General features: G+C 47.4%; 1 protein-coding gene across 1 annotated transcript in view; it reads right to left on the bottom strand.

Annotated features, from left to right (window-relative positions):
• LOC144101376 (E3 ubiquitin-protein ligase SMURF2-like) overlaps positions 1 to 17,494 on the bottom strand; it is a 121,235-nt gene that overhangs the window by 24,435 nt on the left and 79,306 nt on the right. Inside the window, exons 3-7 of the mRNA XM_077634508.1 lie at positions 6,626 to 6,734; positions 6,026 to 6,159; positions 3,952 to 4,123; positions 1,468 to 1,551; positions 279 to 444 (exon numbers count right to left, since the gene is read on the bottom strand). Coding sequence (XP_077490634.1) covers positions 279 to 444; positions 1,468 to 1,551; positions 3,952 to 4,123; positions 6,026 to 6,159; positions 6,626 to 6,734 — 665 coding nt within the window. The remainder of the gene's footprint in view (positions 1 to 278; positions 445 to 1,467; positions 1,552 to 3,951; positions 4,124 to 6,025; positions 6,160 to 6,625; positions 6,735 to 17,494) is intronic.

Raw genomic sequence — 17,494 nt, 5'->3', positions numbered from 1 at the left:
GCTGTTTCGGGCAGCCAAAGCCATCAGAACGTAACAGCAATTGAGATGCTGCAACTCTGAGAGTAACAGCAGTTGAGATGCTGCCACTCTGAGAGTAACAGCAGTTGAGATGCTGCCACTCAGAGTGTAGCAGGAATTGAGATGCTGCAACATAGTGTGTGACAGCAGTTGAGATGCTGCAACTCAGAGTGTAACAGTAATTAAGATGCTACAACAAGGAGCACATTAAAGCGGTCGCAAATGAGCTACAAACATCCCACTTGGGCTATGGCTGGTACCTGTGGAGGAGGAGGCTGTGGCCCTTCATCGTCGGCTCCGGACGATGCAGGCGGAGGCAGCGACCTGCGCTGAGCTCGGGTGTTAGCTGCGCTGACACTGCCGCTGACGTGCATGCTGTTTCGGTTGGAAACAGGCGCAAGCATGTTCACCATTTCGTACGCAGGCCTGTGGAGACACAACGGACACGGAGAAACATGAATGACAGGTTACGAAGTACTGCATCATATTTGATACCTTGTAGTGTTTCTCCAGAACCAGAGGCAATTAGATTTGGCTGTGAAAAAAAAATATATATATATACACTATTGTCTTTTCTGAATGGGGACTTCCGTGAAATAATTGCTAAGCTTTTCTCTATTTTGTTTCCAAGAGTCCAGGCCGCAGAAAAAAATAAGCTGCACACAAAAATAAAAGCCAAAAAAGAAGGATCTGACATACTACAAAATTGGCACGAAAAAATTACACAATAAATGATGAAAGGTCTTCCTAGGAGCAACTTTCAGTGTTACCGTGAAAAATAAAAAGTGAATACAATCATTACCACTAATGAAAACATAATGAAAACTACTACTATGCGCCTCATCACACAAAGCAAGAAGAAGAAAAAAGGAGACCACATCAGGAATGAAGAACCCGTGAAGATGCAACAACATTAACCCTTTGACACGCTATGTACACAATTGTGTACAAAGCAAACCCGCAGCTTTTCTTAAGAGTGATTGCACCTAGCAGTGATTTCTTTATTTCAGATGAATTTTGCATATTTCATGTGGTCAACAGGGTGGTTCTTTATGCTATAATAGGGAATGCAGTAAATAAAATTTTGCGAAACAGTGAGCATGGTAGCACGTCATCTGCCATTTTTGTGAAGACATTTTTTTTTTTAACAATTTCAAGCATAATGTGCACATTTGAAATAGAAATTATTGCCACGATCCTTCAGGTTCTTACTTGACAGGTCACAGCATTTCTATGTCAGTATTTTCATCAATTATGACTGCACTTTGTATGAAATTTTGCACATCCCTGTAGTAAAATAACTGCTAGTATTTAGTGCTGGAAAACTAACAAATCGTCTTTTTTAACACCTGAATATACTATTTAGGCAGGAAAATGTTTCTTTTCAACGAAACAAAAAATGGCGTTTCAAAACGTTAAGGAATGGCTCTTGGGAATGAAGTTCCTCACCTATGTGGTTTCTCCCACTGCGTGGACCGGCTCCAATGGTTGACATAGTACACACGGCCGGTAGCTGTACGCCGCTGCTCCCACCTAAAGGAAGCAGATGAAGCGCCATCATGAAAGTGTAGCAAGGACCCCCTTCTTTGTTAAAGGGGTATAAACACCTCATTTTGGTGGCATGTTTTCTTCTCTACAATGATGCGAAAGACACTACTATGTATGAATCACCATGTGGTGTTCGCCTACGACCGCTAAATAATTTACAATCGAATTTTTCTGTCATGCGGTTTTAGTTACAAAAGCTGAACGATGGCTGTGACATCAAAGTGTGGTTATATGTCACATGAGGCATGAAAAAACTGGAATATAATCACTGCTTCATCGTCTTAATTCACTACAGTGCTGAAGCCGGCCTTCCTAAAGAGGTGGAATGACAACAAATGTAGAAGCAATGATTATATTGCAGTTTTTCATGCCTCCTGTGACCTATAACCTCTTGACTTCACAGTCATCATTCGTCTGTTGGAACGAAACAAAAACAGCACGAGAAAGAAATTCGATTATAAATTATTTAGCGGTCATAGGAAAATACAACGTGGTAATCCGTGTATATTAATGCCTTATGCCTCATTACACAGAAGAAAATACGTACCTAAAAGTTAGGTGCGTATGCTCCTATAAAGGGAGAGCACACCAACTTCTATCAATCATATTTTCTTCATGGCAATCGAAAGCAACTTGCCCAAATAAATGCATACCCAGCTAGGGGACTCAGAAATATGGCAGGACAATTTATAGCGTAATTTTTCTGAATAAGAATGTTGCTTTCCCATGATAGTCACCGTCAGCAAACCCTGACGTCACAGACACATTGGCTGACCACCACCTAGATAGCAGGCAGTGGCTATAATGAGCATTATATTAACTGAGATCCATTAGTTTTATTAAAACTATACTTTAATGTACTAATATGGTTTTAAAAATGTAGTGGAAAATGGCTGCTGATATCCGTTGTAGATATCATGCTTTTCAAAACATTTTAAGATATGATGAAAAAACAGGGTTAAACTGTGCAAAGGAATGGTGACTATGGTTTAAGGGAAAAAAGTTTAAGGCATCTTTGGTTTCTTCCAACAAAAATAACCAACCCTATGCATTGCATTCAGTCCTGTCGATAAAATGTAGTGCATCCACAGCGGACAACACAGCTCGACTGCCATCAGAGCCTTAAAGTTTGAACACAGTATAGTGCCACTGCTGACTCTTGCCTGACTTACTTTGCAAATTTAACCGCAAGTTCTGCCCTCATTACTGTCATGATAGGGAAGCATCTACAAGAATATCCAAGGAGAGGGCTGAGTCGGGTTGGTTGGGCTAGCATGTGTCTGTCTCGCCTTCTTCCGTCCCGCCCGTCAGCGCTGTTTTGCCTACCATTTCAAGAATATCCCAATATTTTATACTTCTCTCCAGCAACGGACTCTCCCTTTCAGCTCAGTCAGTGCTAAAATTCGTGGCTAATTTCATGCTAAATGCCTGTTGTCTGTGTAACACACACAACGGAAGCAAGCAGTGCATACTGTCTTCAAATAAAATCTTGCAAGCTGCTGAAAAGGCTTGACGGTCAAAATATTGACACATATGTGGCAATTTTAAAACTGCAAGGGGCCCTGCTCGCGTCGAACTATTCTGTGCTATTGAGGTTGTTCAAAATAAATACCCTCATTTTATTCCACCCAATTGCGCCGAAGCAGCCAGTGCACCGACCAATAAAACTAGCCTTTGTCTCTGTTATCATGCCATAAAATTCCCCACTTGATTTTATTTCACAAACTTTTTGCCACCTTGTACTAGAGCACAAACTAATTATTGACTGCTTTATCACTTGCACTGCATAGATCACATTCATAAAGGCGGTCTCAATCACTGCGACACAAAAGAGCCTTTTTTCAGCAATTTGTTTCCATCCATCCCATGAATGGACCCATCATAGACACCCTTTTTGCAATTCCTTCTCGAACAATTTTATCAGGCCAAACTTATTCGCATAATGCCTCACTGAATTTGTTGCTGAATTTTCTTGTCTGATGTTGTAAACCCTAGTCTCTGTAATGCCTCTGGCCCTGGAGACAAATTAAATGAACAAACTAAAGCAAACACTGAGCAATACGTGTGTTACTTCAGTCTATCTGGCTGCTAGCAAATGTCTTCACAGAAGATGAGCATACTTTATGGGAAGAGTGATGATGACACAGATGATAATGATGATAACGTATGAAGAGCTAATGCACAAGGTATGCACAGGAAGAAAGGGTTGTAACAGCAGAAAGACCTTGATGACTTCGGCTCTTGCGGAAGAAGTAGAAGGAATAGAAGGAAAGGAATGGAATGGAAGGAAAGGAATGGAAGGAAAGGAATGGAAGGAAAGGAATGGAAGGGATGGACAGTTAAAGAAGTGAGAAAGAGGGAAGGAAGACTGTCAGCATCACATACCCCTCGGGCAAGTCATCGTGGCAGGCGATGGAGCCCATGGAATTGTCGACCACCACGTTTTGGCTGCCGAGGCCATGGCCGTCGCGGGAGAGCAGGCTGATGACGATCTGGCCTCGGACAAGGTCGCCGCCTTCCTCTCCCGCCGTATTCCGCATCAGGTCTAGCCGCTGGTCTGTGTAAGGGTTGAAGGAACAACACCAGAGCATAGCACTGAGTATGAAATGCCCGCAAACAGGGTCGATCAGGTCCCAGCTAGAATGCCACACTGTCTCATACATTCTAGGATAGGACTCCTCAACGTTTTTAGCCTTTGGGAACACTGACTGCTTTCAAAAGATGGTGAGGAACACCAAGTGACTTATCCTCCACCCTTACCTCCTAACATGCGTGCAGAAAAAGAGTACGCAGATGCACAGCCCCTTACAAAATGCCCAAATTAAATTCATGATGACTGGCCATAGAGTGAAACAGTCTAGGGTCAAGGCAAGAATTGTCTTAGGCACTTGGGGGTACCCAAAAAGCACCGCAAGGAACCGAAGATCCCCTGGAACCAACCTTCAAGAACCCTTGTTCTAGAAACTTATGCAGAGCAGACTCTTGCAATTGTTCCCAAGCACAACACAGGCACAGTCTATCGCTAGCTATCGTGCGATAAAAGCAGTGAAGACATGCCGCACAAGTCAAGTCGGTGCACAAAAATGTCGACCTCTTTTCATGAATTTATTCATAAAACTATCTTTCATAACTTTATTCATTAGCCTACATCATGGTCAACTACAGTGAGAGCACTGATGTCCACATCTCATAGGCCCCTTCCAGATGTGCCACCACTTCTACATGAGGCACGTTCATAAAACTCAAGTGTTCAAGATTTTAGCTAGCTTTTGTGACAGCTACACACTGTGAAGAGCTACAGACTTTTCCATCAAATGCAGCCAATAGAAATGACGTCAGTGGTTTTCTGTAAGCACAAAGATCTTCATGTTTGTGCTTAACCCCATCCTCCCATGATGAACAGCTGCACCAAGCAACCATGATGCAGGGAGAACATTCTGGTATAGTGCCTTCATGAATGAGTACTAGCGGGCGGGTGTGCAAATAGCTGTAAGGAAATTATGCCTTCCCCAAACTCCATCCCTCCTATGAAGCAGTGACCTGGAGGCAACTCCAGACCAACTCCTGCCTCACCCCCCTCACCTCTCTTCAGCCACAACCACGGAACCCCCAGAGTGCCCATTCTGCAGAGCCGCTCCCAACCTGACCCACATACGTCTGGCAATGTCCAAACAACCCATTCCTTCCCCAACCCATCTTCCCAAACCTGGACGGACCAACTCATCCAAACCTCGGCCTCCAGCCAGCTCTGGCTGAGGAACCAAGCCGAAGTGGCAGCTGTTGCCTTTGGAGCCCTAGACTGAGGGCTCCCTCCTTGTTTGGTTACTGCTACCTACAAGGGCAACTACAGCCTCGCTTCTCGTAAACTGTAGTCAAAACTTCTAGGAGTTCTTAGCAGAAACCAAAACAGTGGTGAGGCCATGTTATACTGGTCTCTTTGGAGCTTTCAAAGAACAAAAATAACAGTTTTTCTCACCGTCTGCAGTCTTTAAGGAATCAGATAAAAACAAGAGTATCAAATCATGGTTTGACAACTGTTATGGTAATAAGGGGTACAGCCTGGGATCTTTAGAAAGGAAAATCTAGATTATAATCCTTGCAAATAAACCCCTGGCTCCAGCGGCCAACGCTGCACAGGAACTAATAAAAGATGAGAAGACATTTGATTAAGACAGGATGACCAAACCAATACATAAAAAGTAGGTGCCTCAGCAACTTAAAACATGACAGCTATCACAAATGCTGACACAGCCAACCCAAGCAGCACAGGTAATTGGCCCAATATCAAAAATGGCTGGTGTCACCCTGGTCCTTTGTAGGACCGATCTTTGCCGATCGATCTTTGCCAATACAACTCCAATATTGGGTCGACGACCTGTGCTGCTGGGGAAATCAGCACTGGCAGGGCTACATAATTGACAGCTGCAAAGCGAGGAGGCTGGCAGACAGGGACACTCACAGCCCGTGTCCTTGAGTTGCTGGATGGCATTGGCCATGATGCGCACACAGCCCAGGAAGCCAGCCCCTTGCTTCTTCTGCACTTTCTTGTGGTTCCAGACGCTGATTGTGATGGAGTCTGTTCGGCTCAGGTACCTGGGTAACAAAAAAGAAGACAGGTGAGCCTCCTGAATGTGGCTGGTGCGCACTGGCCTGCCTCTGTTGCCATATCCGGCATCAAAAGAAGCAAGCAGAAGGCTTGTACAGTTTCCAAAGGCACGCTTAGTATTAGGAATGCTCCCTAATAATTCATTTTTTATACAGCAGTCAAACAGTTTGGCTGCTCGGAACTGCTTTTAGTTTGAAAACCAGTTTTCTTTTACTTTTTCTCCGCGTAACCTTTTATACACCTTTGGGACCGTCAACAATTCTGCCTCAGACTGAGAGAATAACATTGTGTGCCGACTATCACAAGAGCATGACATCTTGAGTGAGCACAACCAAATGCAAGCTTAAAAAACAGCTTTTCAGTGGACACCAGTCCATGTGTGCATGCTTGCATATATATGTTGAAAAAAAAAAAAAAAACTTTCAAAAGTGGGCCTTTCAGAAATTTGCTTACAGGTCGTAGTGCTGATTCCATTTAGGATCCAGAGTATTTTTGCAGGCATCCGTCGAATGGCACTGGCCCGACCCATCCACGCTGATCTTGCAGAACGGGTCGGGCAGACCTGCGACAGCGAAGAAGGCACACATCAGAAAAGGCTGCACACGTCAAGAAATATGCTGCCTGCTTGGCTGACATTAAGTGGCAGTAGCTGTACTGCTCAACAAATGCAGGCATAGGACTAAACGTTGAGAAGACTTATCATGCCTGTGACTAGGAGGGCTCAACAACCCACAAAAATAAAATAAGACAGGTGTAACCTACTCTCCAAAGTTTCATAGGCAATACAGATATACTGAAAATGACATCTAATCAAACATGAATATCAAATGAGAAACAAACAGTGGACGACAACGTGTGGTCCACATATTTGTCAACTGATACGAAAAGGTATTTATCCATCACAGTTTTAGTCCACAGGTTACAATGCAGAGTCGAGAGGTTACACTGAACCACACTTACAAAAAAGTCAACACTTCTTTGCAACCTGAGCATGCACAACTAGAAAGTGACAAACATCTTGTGACGTTGCCCGGCTGAAGTGCTGGCTGTGCATTTTAATTTAAGGCTGTACGCCATGACAAAATATGGTTTGCTGAAACACACTGTTCATGAAGCTCTGACACTAGGGGTGACTACACTTAACTAATTAGGTGTTCTGCTTTCATTATTCCCAGTACATTACCCCAACTATAACCAGCAATGGCCATAACAGGAAAACCTGTTCAGCTTGAACAAACGCAAATGTGCCACCAGATGAAATTAGACATGTGGTGATACACAGTGTACAAATGGTGCTGCTGGAAAGCACACTTGTCAAGACAGTTGGATACAGCTCAAGAACGAAACGGCAGATGCCTCTGAAAGGAAGCCCTCTAGCCAACGGAGTGGACAGATTTTCGTGACCTCGCAGGTAACCTGATCAAACCTGTGGTTAATCTGTTTTCATCTGACACCTCCTGCTATGTCACGTTAGCAGGTCCAAGGGAATTAATCATGTCACGAGAATCAAGTCAATGCCACTGGCTGGAGGGCCTCCTTCGGGGGGCCTTTGTCACTTCGTTTTCGACTTGTATCCGACTATAACAGATGTGCCTTCGTCAAGGCCTCATCACGCAGAACAGCAAGCTGATAGAGGAACACAGGGGAGTCCCACACCACTCCGCACACCAACTCCTCATTCCTGTTTCCCAAAAATTGGGCCTAGTGCTTCCTTTTCTGAATAAAATGATTCAAAACGAGGTAAGGGGTGACGGAAGTATCCGAGGAATGATGAAGACAGGTCTTTTGCCGCAACGATAACTGGCAATCAGGGAGTAATTAGTTCTTAGCACCCACCCCAGTACAGCTGTGTAGCTACAAAGGAAAGTTCCGCAGCTTTCTTGAAATCTTCACAATCTATGAAAAATTTTGACTCGGTCTAAGGCTCAAGCATGGGACTGCTGCTACACTAAGCCGATCACTATGCCAACCAAAGTAAGGACAACTTGCAGATGGCCCGGTAAGGCTTTTTCTTTTGCAGCTGCACCCTCTTCAGACACGAGCAACAGTTTGACTTGGCAGCGCTAATCCAAATGCATTTCTCAAGCCTGGGTGTCCCCAAGAATGTAGACAAAAATATTTGTAGCCAAAGGTCCAACAGTTCTTCCCCTATGAGCTTTCAACATGCTCTCGATCTGCTATGGGTCTATATGCTTACAGAAACATGCAACTTCTTATCATGTATTTTTAGTTAAAATATGTGCTCAACAGAATGTGTATTTAAATAAAAATTACAGAAATCTGATTTAGACGTGCGCAACCGACTTGGGGGGTGCCCAGAGTGTCCTTGTTAGACAGTTCTAGAAAAGCTGACTATGAGGGAGCACAGCGAGTACTTTGACTTCCTGTAGCATTCAAGTGGCAGAAGTGATGCGTTTTCTAAAGATCCCATGAAAGACAAATGTGCGTTAAAATTTATGTGGGGTCTGACGAGGATACATATGGCTGCATACGGGTCATCATCATCATCACCACCGTCAGCCTGACTACGCCCACTGCAGGGCAAAGCTGTCTCCCTTGTGTCTCCAATAACCCTGTCCTTTTCCAGCTGTGCCCACCCTATGCCTGCAAACTTCTTAATCTCTTCCACTCTTCCACCCACCTAACTTTCAGCTGCCCCCTGCTACGTTTGCCTTCGCTTGGAATCCACTCTGCTACCCTTAAGGACCGGCGGTTAACTTGCCTTTGCATTGCATGACCTGCCCAAGCCCATTTCTTCCTCTTGATTTCCACTAGGATGTCATTAACCCGCGTTTGTTCCCTCACCCAATCTGCCCGCTACCGGTCTCTTAGTGTTACACCTATCATTTTTCTTTCCATAGCTCACTGCGTTGTCCTTAACTTAAGCTGAACCCTTTTCGTTAGCCTCCACATTTCTGCTCCGTAGGTGAGTACCGGTAGGATACAGCTGTTGTACACTTTTCTCTTGAGGGATATTGGTAAACTGCCATTCATGATCTGAGAAGACCTGCCATGTGCGCTCCACCCCACTCTTATTCTTCTAGTTATTTCCCTCTCATTATCCGGATCAGCGGTCACTACCTGCCCTAAGTCGACATATTTCTTTACCAGTTCGAGCACCTCGCTACTAATTGTGAACTGCTGTTCCCTTGATTGACTGTGGAACAGTCGATTGGTTTTCTGCATGCTGATCTGTTCTGCCTGTCTAACTCATTGATCATGCTTTGCAATTCATCTCCTGAGTGACTCAGCAAGGCAATGTCATCAGCGAATTGCAGATTATTTAGGTATTCTCCATTAACTCTTATCCCCAACTGTTCCCAGTTCAGGGCTTGGAACACCCGCTGTAAACAGGCGGTGCATAGCATTAGCGAGATCCTGTCCCCTGCCTTACGCCCTTCCTTATCAGAATTTTATTGCTGACTTTATGGAGGGCTATGGTAGCTGTGCAGTTGCTATAGATATCTTCCAGTATTTTCACATAAGGCTCTTCTACACCCTGATTCTCAATGTCTGCATGACTGCTGAGGTTTGAGCAAATGCTTTCCCGCAATCAATGAAGGCTATATATAGGGGTTGTTTATATATATTCTGAGCATTTCTCTATCACCTGATTGGTACTGTGAATATGATCTATTGCGGAACATCCTTTATGAAAGCCTGCCTTATCATTTGGTTGATTGAAGCCTACTCCACCTTGGGGAATTGGTTTAAACACAAATAGTTTTCATTATTAAACATCTAAAATAACAAGCACTACATGGGTCCAAGCATTCAAGGTACTATCTACCTCGGTGAAGGGACTGCCAACTTGGCCTCTGCACAATTGTGCATTGGATTCAGTGCTGTGCTCAGCATGTATGCATGGCACATTCATTCCACTGAATTGTCAACTTCAGCACCCTTTATTATTGAGCGTGGAGCCAGGATACATACACGCATAAACAGATATGAACGGATGGCATTCCATAACCCCCCCCCATGCAAGCATTCGAACCGTTTCGTCATGCCTACTCCGATCGGCATGCAACGTTTACACGAAAACAAACGGCCACCCCCTCTGCAAACCAAACCTCCCGCCGTCAGGGGAGTGAGGTCCAGGGATTACAAGCCATATAGTTATAAGCCCACGTCATCTCCCAGAAAAGAAAAGAAAAAACGGACGGCGCCGCCGGATGCCAGCTCGGCATTCGCCAAAACGGCCGTTCCCTCAGCACACCTTCCACCCCCCATCCCAACCCCCAGCCGGCCCTGTTCCAACAACCAGCCCGCACAGAAACAGAACAAAGAGTCGTCCTAATCCCCGCTCGATCGAGAGGGGCCCGGGGAAGGCACAGACAGACACGGCGGCAGCGGAGGGAGAGGAACACTGGGGGTGGAGGAGGGGGCGGCAAAAGCCAGTTCTTCAGGAAGGAGAGGAGGAGCGGATCGAAGGGGAAGAGGTGAGGCGGACCGAGGAGGCCGTCCGACGACCTCCAGGAGAGGAGGGAGAGAGGGGGGTGGTTCGCCGCAGGCAGCAGCATACAGAGGAAAGAAAAAGCCAAGTACGGCATCTCTCAGATACGGGAGAGGAGAGACGTGCAATGGCGGTGGCGCGTATCCGCGTCCGACCGACGGCGGCCACGCAACAGAGGCGGCCGGGAGATGCGGGCGAGGAGGAAAGAAAGAAAGTACCATGTCCCCACTCCCCCCAAGCTCGCCCTTCTCTCCTCCCCAAGGTCGCTCTCACGCCGCAGGAGAAAAGATTCTTTTTTTTGCGGCGGAAAAGCCGGGCAAGCCCCGGCCGACGGGCGACGCCGATAGCAGCACGGCCCGCCGCGATCGGATAAGGCAGCGGAAATGATTAACAAAATCACAACAAAACACGAAGTGGAGGTTGAGGGGGTGACCGCCCGTAGCTCAGCCCTGTCGTGGGCGGCGGCGTGAGTTGCGTGTCGTCTGTAATATCGACTTTGTCCGCTTTGCCGACAAACGACGACAACGCACGCCGTGACGGCGCCATTCATTGAAAGCGCGACTGCAGCGCGCACGCAAGCCATGACGCAGACGACGCGGCTCGCGATAGAAAGCTGCCGCCAGACGAATCGAGATGAGACGACGACATCGCAGCGGGTCGATTTGAAATCTACCCGCCTGACGTACGAACCGTTTCGATTTCGGAAACGCGCAGGGGGTCAGTGGCACGGAGTTTCATTCCAAATCAACGATATGAAACTCGACGTCACGAGTTTCCTGCAGAGCAGAAGTAGGTGACACAAACATAATTGAAACTTGAAAGCGATCCACTGTGAAGTTATCGACAGTGGTTTCATTCACTAAAGCCGGCTTGGTGACGTCTGCGCCCGGTGATGAGGGTAACAGCGAAGATACCGAACACGATAACCAAGTCTTCTTTGGCATAGTACAAACGACAGACTATATGCTCGCTCCAACAGCCCGAATCATACCGATCAGCGCGTGCAGGTATAATTTTATGTGCGGACTGCACACCTGGCCTCTGCGAACTGCGTACCGGGTGCGGGTAATCTACATGGTAAATAAAAAAATTAAACCAAACTTGAACCTCGCGGACTACACCCAAAGTGCTGACTGTATACAGGAAATTACGGTAATTTACGCAGCGAGGATTCATTTTGCAACTTTTTCACGCGGAAGGTGCAGAGATTTGCTGGTTACTAGAGCCATTCTACTGGCTCCCAAAGAGATGGTCATAGGAAGAGACCGTTGCGGGTTCCGAAGCGCAGTCTCACAGCTGGAAGTCCGGGAGACAACAGAACATCTATAATAGGGGGCAGAGAGGACTCAGAGGCGACATCGAGAAAGCGGTGGAAAGGGGGTGGGAAACCTCACAGCTGTGTACACCCCGCAGGTTGTGCTGCTCTGTTCAGGCGAAGGGAGTCTGGAGAGTAAAAAGCTCAAGAGGAAGACGAGGAGGTGCCAGAAACGAACAAGAAACAAAAATGCTGAAAAAGTGGCAACGCGAGTATCGCGCACTCCATTTCCAAAGCAAAGTCTTTACGTATTCCAACACACAGATGAGTCATGCTGCGCTGTGGAATTAGAAGCAACAGAACCAGATTTACGTGTCTTATGTCTTTGAGCCGTAAGTGACGCTCTCGAGGGAGGGTGTCACTCTCTCGACCGAGATCTCCAGCTGCATACGAGGGACAAAGGGAATGGTTTGGTTCATCGGGTTTAACGTCCCAAAACGACTCACGCTATGACTGACGCCAAAAGGGGAATGACCCAAGCAAAGACACAACCACATATACGACAGGAAAGATATGAACAGCCTGCGTGGACATACAAGAAGGGAACCTAGCCCACGGACAGAAAAGGGGTACAGGCGAAGATGACAGAGATTGCGTCCCGCGCGACGTATTAAACAGCCCAGCGACTTTCGGAAGGACGCGTCCATAAAAGGAAGCCGCGCAGACAGATGGCGCGGGCGTGACAAGCGTCACGTTCTTGTTGTCGGCCGTTTTCGTACGCTACAGATAACGACAGCGATATGGGACGAAGAAAGAAGTGCTAATCGTCTCGCCTCCTATCTAGACTTCACCCCGTTTGCGTCTAGGGGCCCTTATCAGCCACTCACTCGTCTGGGAAGAAGACGCAACCGGATAGATTGCGGCGATATATGTGGGCCGACCGATGTCGTACTAGACCGAAATAGGAGCACGCGCGTCAAACGATGGGCGGCACGAAAACATGTATAGGGAGGTACACGAAACGCGTCGACGAAGTCATTCGGTGTGCCATAGCATGTCGCTTAAAACCTGCCCACTGATTCATGGAGACATAAACGCAACTTGATCACGATGATGACGATAACTTACGCCTTAGCATTAGAAGTGTCCGTGCAAGTGGAAATGGACAGCGCCGTCTGTCAGTGGCCCCACCTGCAAACCTTCCCAACAAGCTACGAACGAACTTAGTATACTACCTATATGAACGCGGATACAACGAATTTCGGATATTGCGAACTTTAGTGTGTTACGAACCTAGGTACGGCGCTACTAGAAAAACAGCAATAAGTGAGTGTGCTATAGAAAAAAAAAGCTATACAGTGTGTTGTAAAAATGCAAATACAGACATATCAACAGAACAGCCTAACGCATTCAAACGAGCTATAGTGCAAGATATTTTAGTCGACACAAGATTTCACTTCAGAGGAGTCGAATAGCAGGCCTGGAGAAAGTTTGTATATTGGCCCACTGGAAACGAGTGGGACAAACTGCAGGCCATTTCAATTCTTTAGTGATGCAAAATACCACGCTGGGAAGGGGGGGGGGGGGGGGGGGGCAGGTGAAACTGAAAGAACAGATTCCGCGCCACAGCAGCAGTGATGAGTTCAAGCGTGACATCACGAAACCGATAGCCAGCTCTAACTAGCTTTATTTTTAAGGAAATCTCAGCCTTCCGGCCGGGGTCTTCTGCGTGCTCCACTATATTCCCCAACTCCACTCGTTAATTCTGGACTTGGTCGGATTTCTCTGGTTGCATTCGACTTCCACTGGATTCCTCTCGGCTCTTTTCGGTTCTACAGACCATTCGGTTTCCCTTGGACTAGCCCATTCCAGTACTCCCTTCGTTTCGGCTTTCCTAGAACGCCACCGAGCCCATCGGTCGCGCTTTGGTCATTCCATCTCACAGGATCTCTTCAGGGTTCATTGGGTGTCTTTGGCTTAGACTTGGCTAGCATACCACTGCGCTCAAAGAAGCTTCACGAGTACAAACAGGCGCGTACAGAAGCACAGCCCACGATTGCCATCGCCGTCACGTCCAGGAAGTGAAAAATGCGCGGCGGCACGAAGGTTCCGAACCGCCAACAATTTTTCGTCTGACAATTGTGCATTTCGTGTAGTGCGTGATAAGCGGGGAATTATTACACGGTTAAAGGCGCGAAAATTCGAGATCACTGCGGTAACCCGCTCTGGAGGAATGCGAAAGCATTGACGCCTCCTCGCGCATGCGCACCAGTTGTCTCGATGGAATAAACCGCCTTGACGCGCTGACTCACCGAGATGCCGCGGCGGGCGCGCTCCTCTGCCACCCAGTGACGTTACATTATGTCGTCACGGTAACTACGTTGTCTAAACGCCACTACATTTCCAACTCTCGTTCCAACTGCCTCACATTTTACTTGATGAACCAAACTGACATATTTATCTAATTTACCTATTAATCTATAGATACCCAAACAATTATTTAGGAATTTATCGGTTAATAATAGAGTAATTGATCGTAAAATATTTAATTACTCACAGATCGCTTAATCAACGGCCTTCTTGATTAATTACGCATTATTTCGATTAATTACACATTATCTAACTGATTGGATATCGATTTCCTCTGATTAAACCCCTTTCACCTCAAACTCTTCTTTTGAGCTTTCAAATTTGGCACCACGCTTGGCTCCGGCCACACTTCCGATGTTTTCAAATTTGGCGCCCCTTTTCTGCGGCCCCGCCCACTTTTTGGACATTTTTGGCTCTAATCACCCGATTCTGATTTTTTTTTTTTTTTTGCTGCGCAGCATCCTCAACACATCCTCTTTCGTTCACAACCACACGTTCGATGCCACCTATTCCGAGAACGTCACAACTGCCGCCGACACGTTTCGATGACACGGAACCGCCGACATTGCCTAGAAATGTTTTCGCATTAAATAATAATAATAATAATAACAATAATTGGTTTTTGGGGAAAGGAAATGGCGCAGTATCTGTCTCATATATCGTTGGACACCTGAACCGCGCCGTAAGTGAAGGGATAAAGGAGGGAGTGAAAGCAGAAAGGAAAAAGAGGTGCCGTAGTGGAGGGCTCCGGAGTAATTTCGACCACCTGGGGATCTTTAACGTGCACTGACATCGCACAGCACACGGGCGCCTTAGCGTTTTTCCTCCGTAAAAACGCAGCCGCCGCGGTCGGGTTTGAACCCGGGAACTCCGGATCAGTAGTCGAGCGCCCTAACCACTGAGCCACCGCGGCGGGTAAGCACGCATTAAAAAGCAGAAACTATAACACGCCAAGAAGGAAGGAACCAAACCCTCCGGGCGACGGACGTCGGGGCGACTTCCGGAGCAGGCCTCTGAAAACCTGCCCCTCCTTCCTACTATACCGTCTCAGTTCGAAAACAAAAAAGAACAAAATACAGACGGGACCAATTATGAATCTCCAGCCAGCGCATCGTGGTCGGTGAGGGAGCAGGCGGCCTATACGTTCCTGTTTTCTTGTTTTACTTTTTACTCTTCCCTCTTCTTTCTATTCTGTCACTCCGGTTTCATGCTCGACGAGGCAAGTGCGCTTCCCACCGTGCGCGCCGGGGCCAGCGCGTTTCTTGCCATTGGCGACAACTCAAACCGGAAAAAAAAAAAAGTTGCACGCCCTGTATACGTACAGGTTGTACACAGAGCCAGGCGACTGGGACAAACAAAAGGAGCTCGTTAGCGCGTGTGACTAAGTGGATTAGAAAATTTGACTCAATCGGGGTTCTCTCCCTCTCGCCAGCTAACTAATTATACGCCCGACCTCGCGGCGTTTAGCGGGACGCACACACAGACACGCCGAGCTGTGTAGTATACAGGTCAAGGTCCACACACAAGGAAGACAGCAGAGGCGCTGCAGCTGGCTAGCGTGGTATACGGCCAAGGCCGCGGTCCCGTCCAAGGCACGAAATGCGGGACTGAAACCGAAGAAATGCGCGTGCCGTTCGATGTTTTACACGTTCATCGCGAAAACGATATCGTCCCGCCGCCCGCCGCGGTGGCTCAGTGGTTAGAGTGCTCGACTACTGATCCGGAGTTCCCGGGTTCGAACCCGACCGCGGCTGCTGCGTTTTTATGGAGGAAAAACGCTAAGGCGCCCACGTGCTGTGCGATGTCAGTGCACATTAAATATTCCCATGTCGTCGAAATTATTCCGGAGCCCTCCACTAGCACCTCTCTCTTCCTTTCTTCTTTCACTCCCTCCTTTATCCCTTCCCTTATGGCGCGGTTCAGGTGTCCAACGATATATGAGACAGATACTGCGCCATTTCCTTTTCTCCAAAACCAATTATTATTATTATTATTATTATTATTATTATCCCGCCGCGGTGGCTCAGTGGTTAGAGCACTCGGCTACTGATCCAGAGTACCCGGGTTCGAACCCGACCGCGGCGGCCGCGTTTCGATGGAGGCGAAACGCAAAGGCGCCCGTGTGCTGTGCGATGTCGGTGCACGTTAAAGATCCCCAGGTGGTCGAAATTATTCCGGAACCCTCCACTACGGTACCTCTTTCTTCCTTTCAGTCCCGCCTCCTTCATCCCAATTCCCTTACGGCGCGGTTCAGGTGTCCGCCGATATGCGAGACAGATACTGCGCCATTTCCTTTGCCCAAAAACCAATTTTCATTTCAAATCTGCCCCGCCGCGGTGGCTCAGTGGTTAGGGCGCTCGACTACTGATCCGGAGTTCCCGGGTTGGAAGCCTGCCGCGGCGGCTGCGTTTTTATGGAGGAAAAACTCTAAGGCGCCCGTGTGCTGTGCGATGTCAGTGCACGTTAAAGATCCCCAGGTGGTCGAAATTATTCCGGAGCCCTCCACTACGGCACCTCTTTCTTCTTTCATTCCCTCCCTTATCCCTTCCCTTACGGCGCGGTTCAGGTGTCCAACGATATATGACACAGATACTGCGCCATTTCCTTTCCCTCCAAAACCAATTATTATTATTATTCAAATCTGTCGCTCTGTCGCTTTGTGCCTGATGTCACCAGTCGGCTCACACCTCTGTTGTTCACTGTCGCATATGGTCGTCACCACTTTTTGTCGACTCATTCGCGTTGCATTCTGACCCACATGCTTTAGTTTCGTTTTCTGACGTTCCTCACCAGCATCTTCCTCGCAAAGCGGCAACCTATACACCCGGTGGAAATAAACCGTCCGCACTGACCTGCCGTCTGGGCTTGTATGCACATTCATAACGGACACCACACTTTCGTCATTTTTTTTTTGTGGCACTGTTACGCGTGCTGGTTAGTGTCGTAACCGCTGCTGTACCTGTTTCCATACATGACCTGTTTTTCGCATCGCCCCCGGTCGTTGCCATCGGCCCCTATCTTCATATCGGCCCCCGCTATTGCCATCGATACCGGCTATTGCCATCAGCACCTGCTGCGATCAGCACCTGTTGTTGCCACTAGTATTTGTTGCTGCCATCGGTCCCTACAGGCCTTTTCACATTCGGCTTTTTGAGCGCAGCCATATTACCACTGAACAGTGCCAGCAGCGTTCTGATTGGCGGATTTCAGACATCTACAGCGTATGCGCAGCACAGTCCAA

This window comes from Amblyomma americanum, chromosome 8, assembly GCF_052857255.1.
Source record: "Amblyomma americanum isolate KBUSLIRL-KWMA chromosome 8, ASM5285725v1, whole genome shotgun sequence".
NCBI lineage: Eukaryota > Metazoa > Arthropoda > Arachnida > Ixodida > Ixodidae > Amblyomma > Amblyomma americanum.
This window is presented reverse-complemented; position numbering and strand designations above follow the sequence as displayed.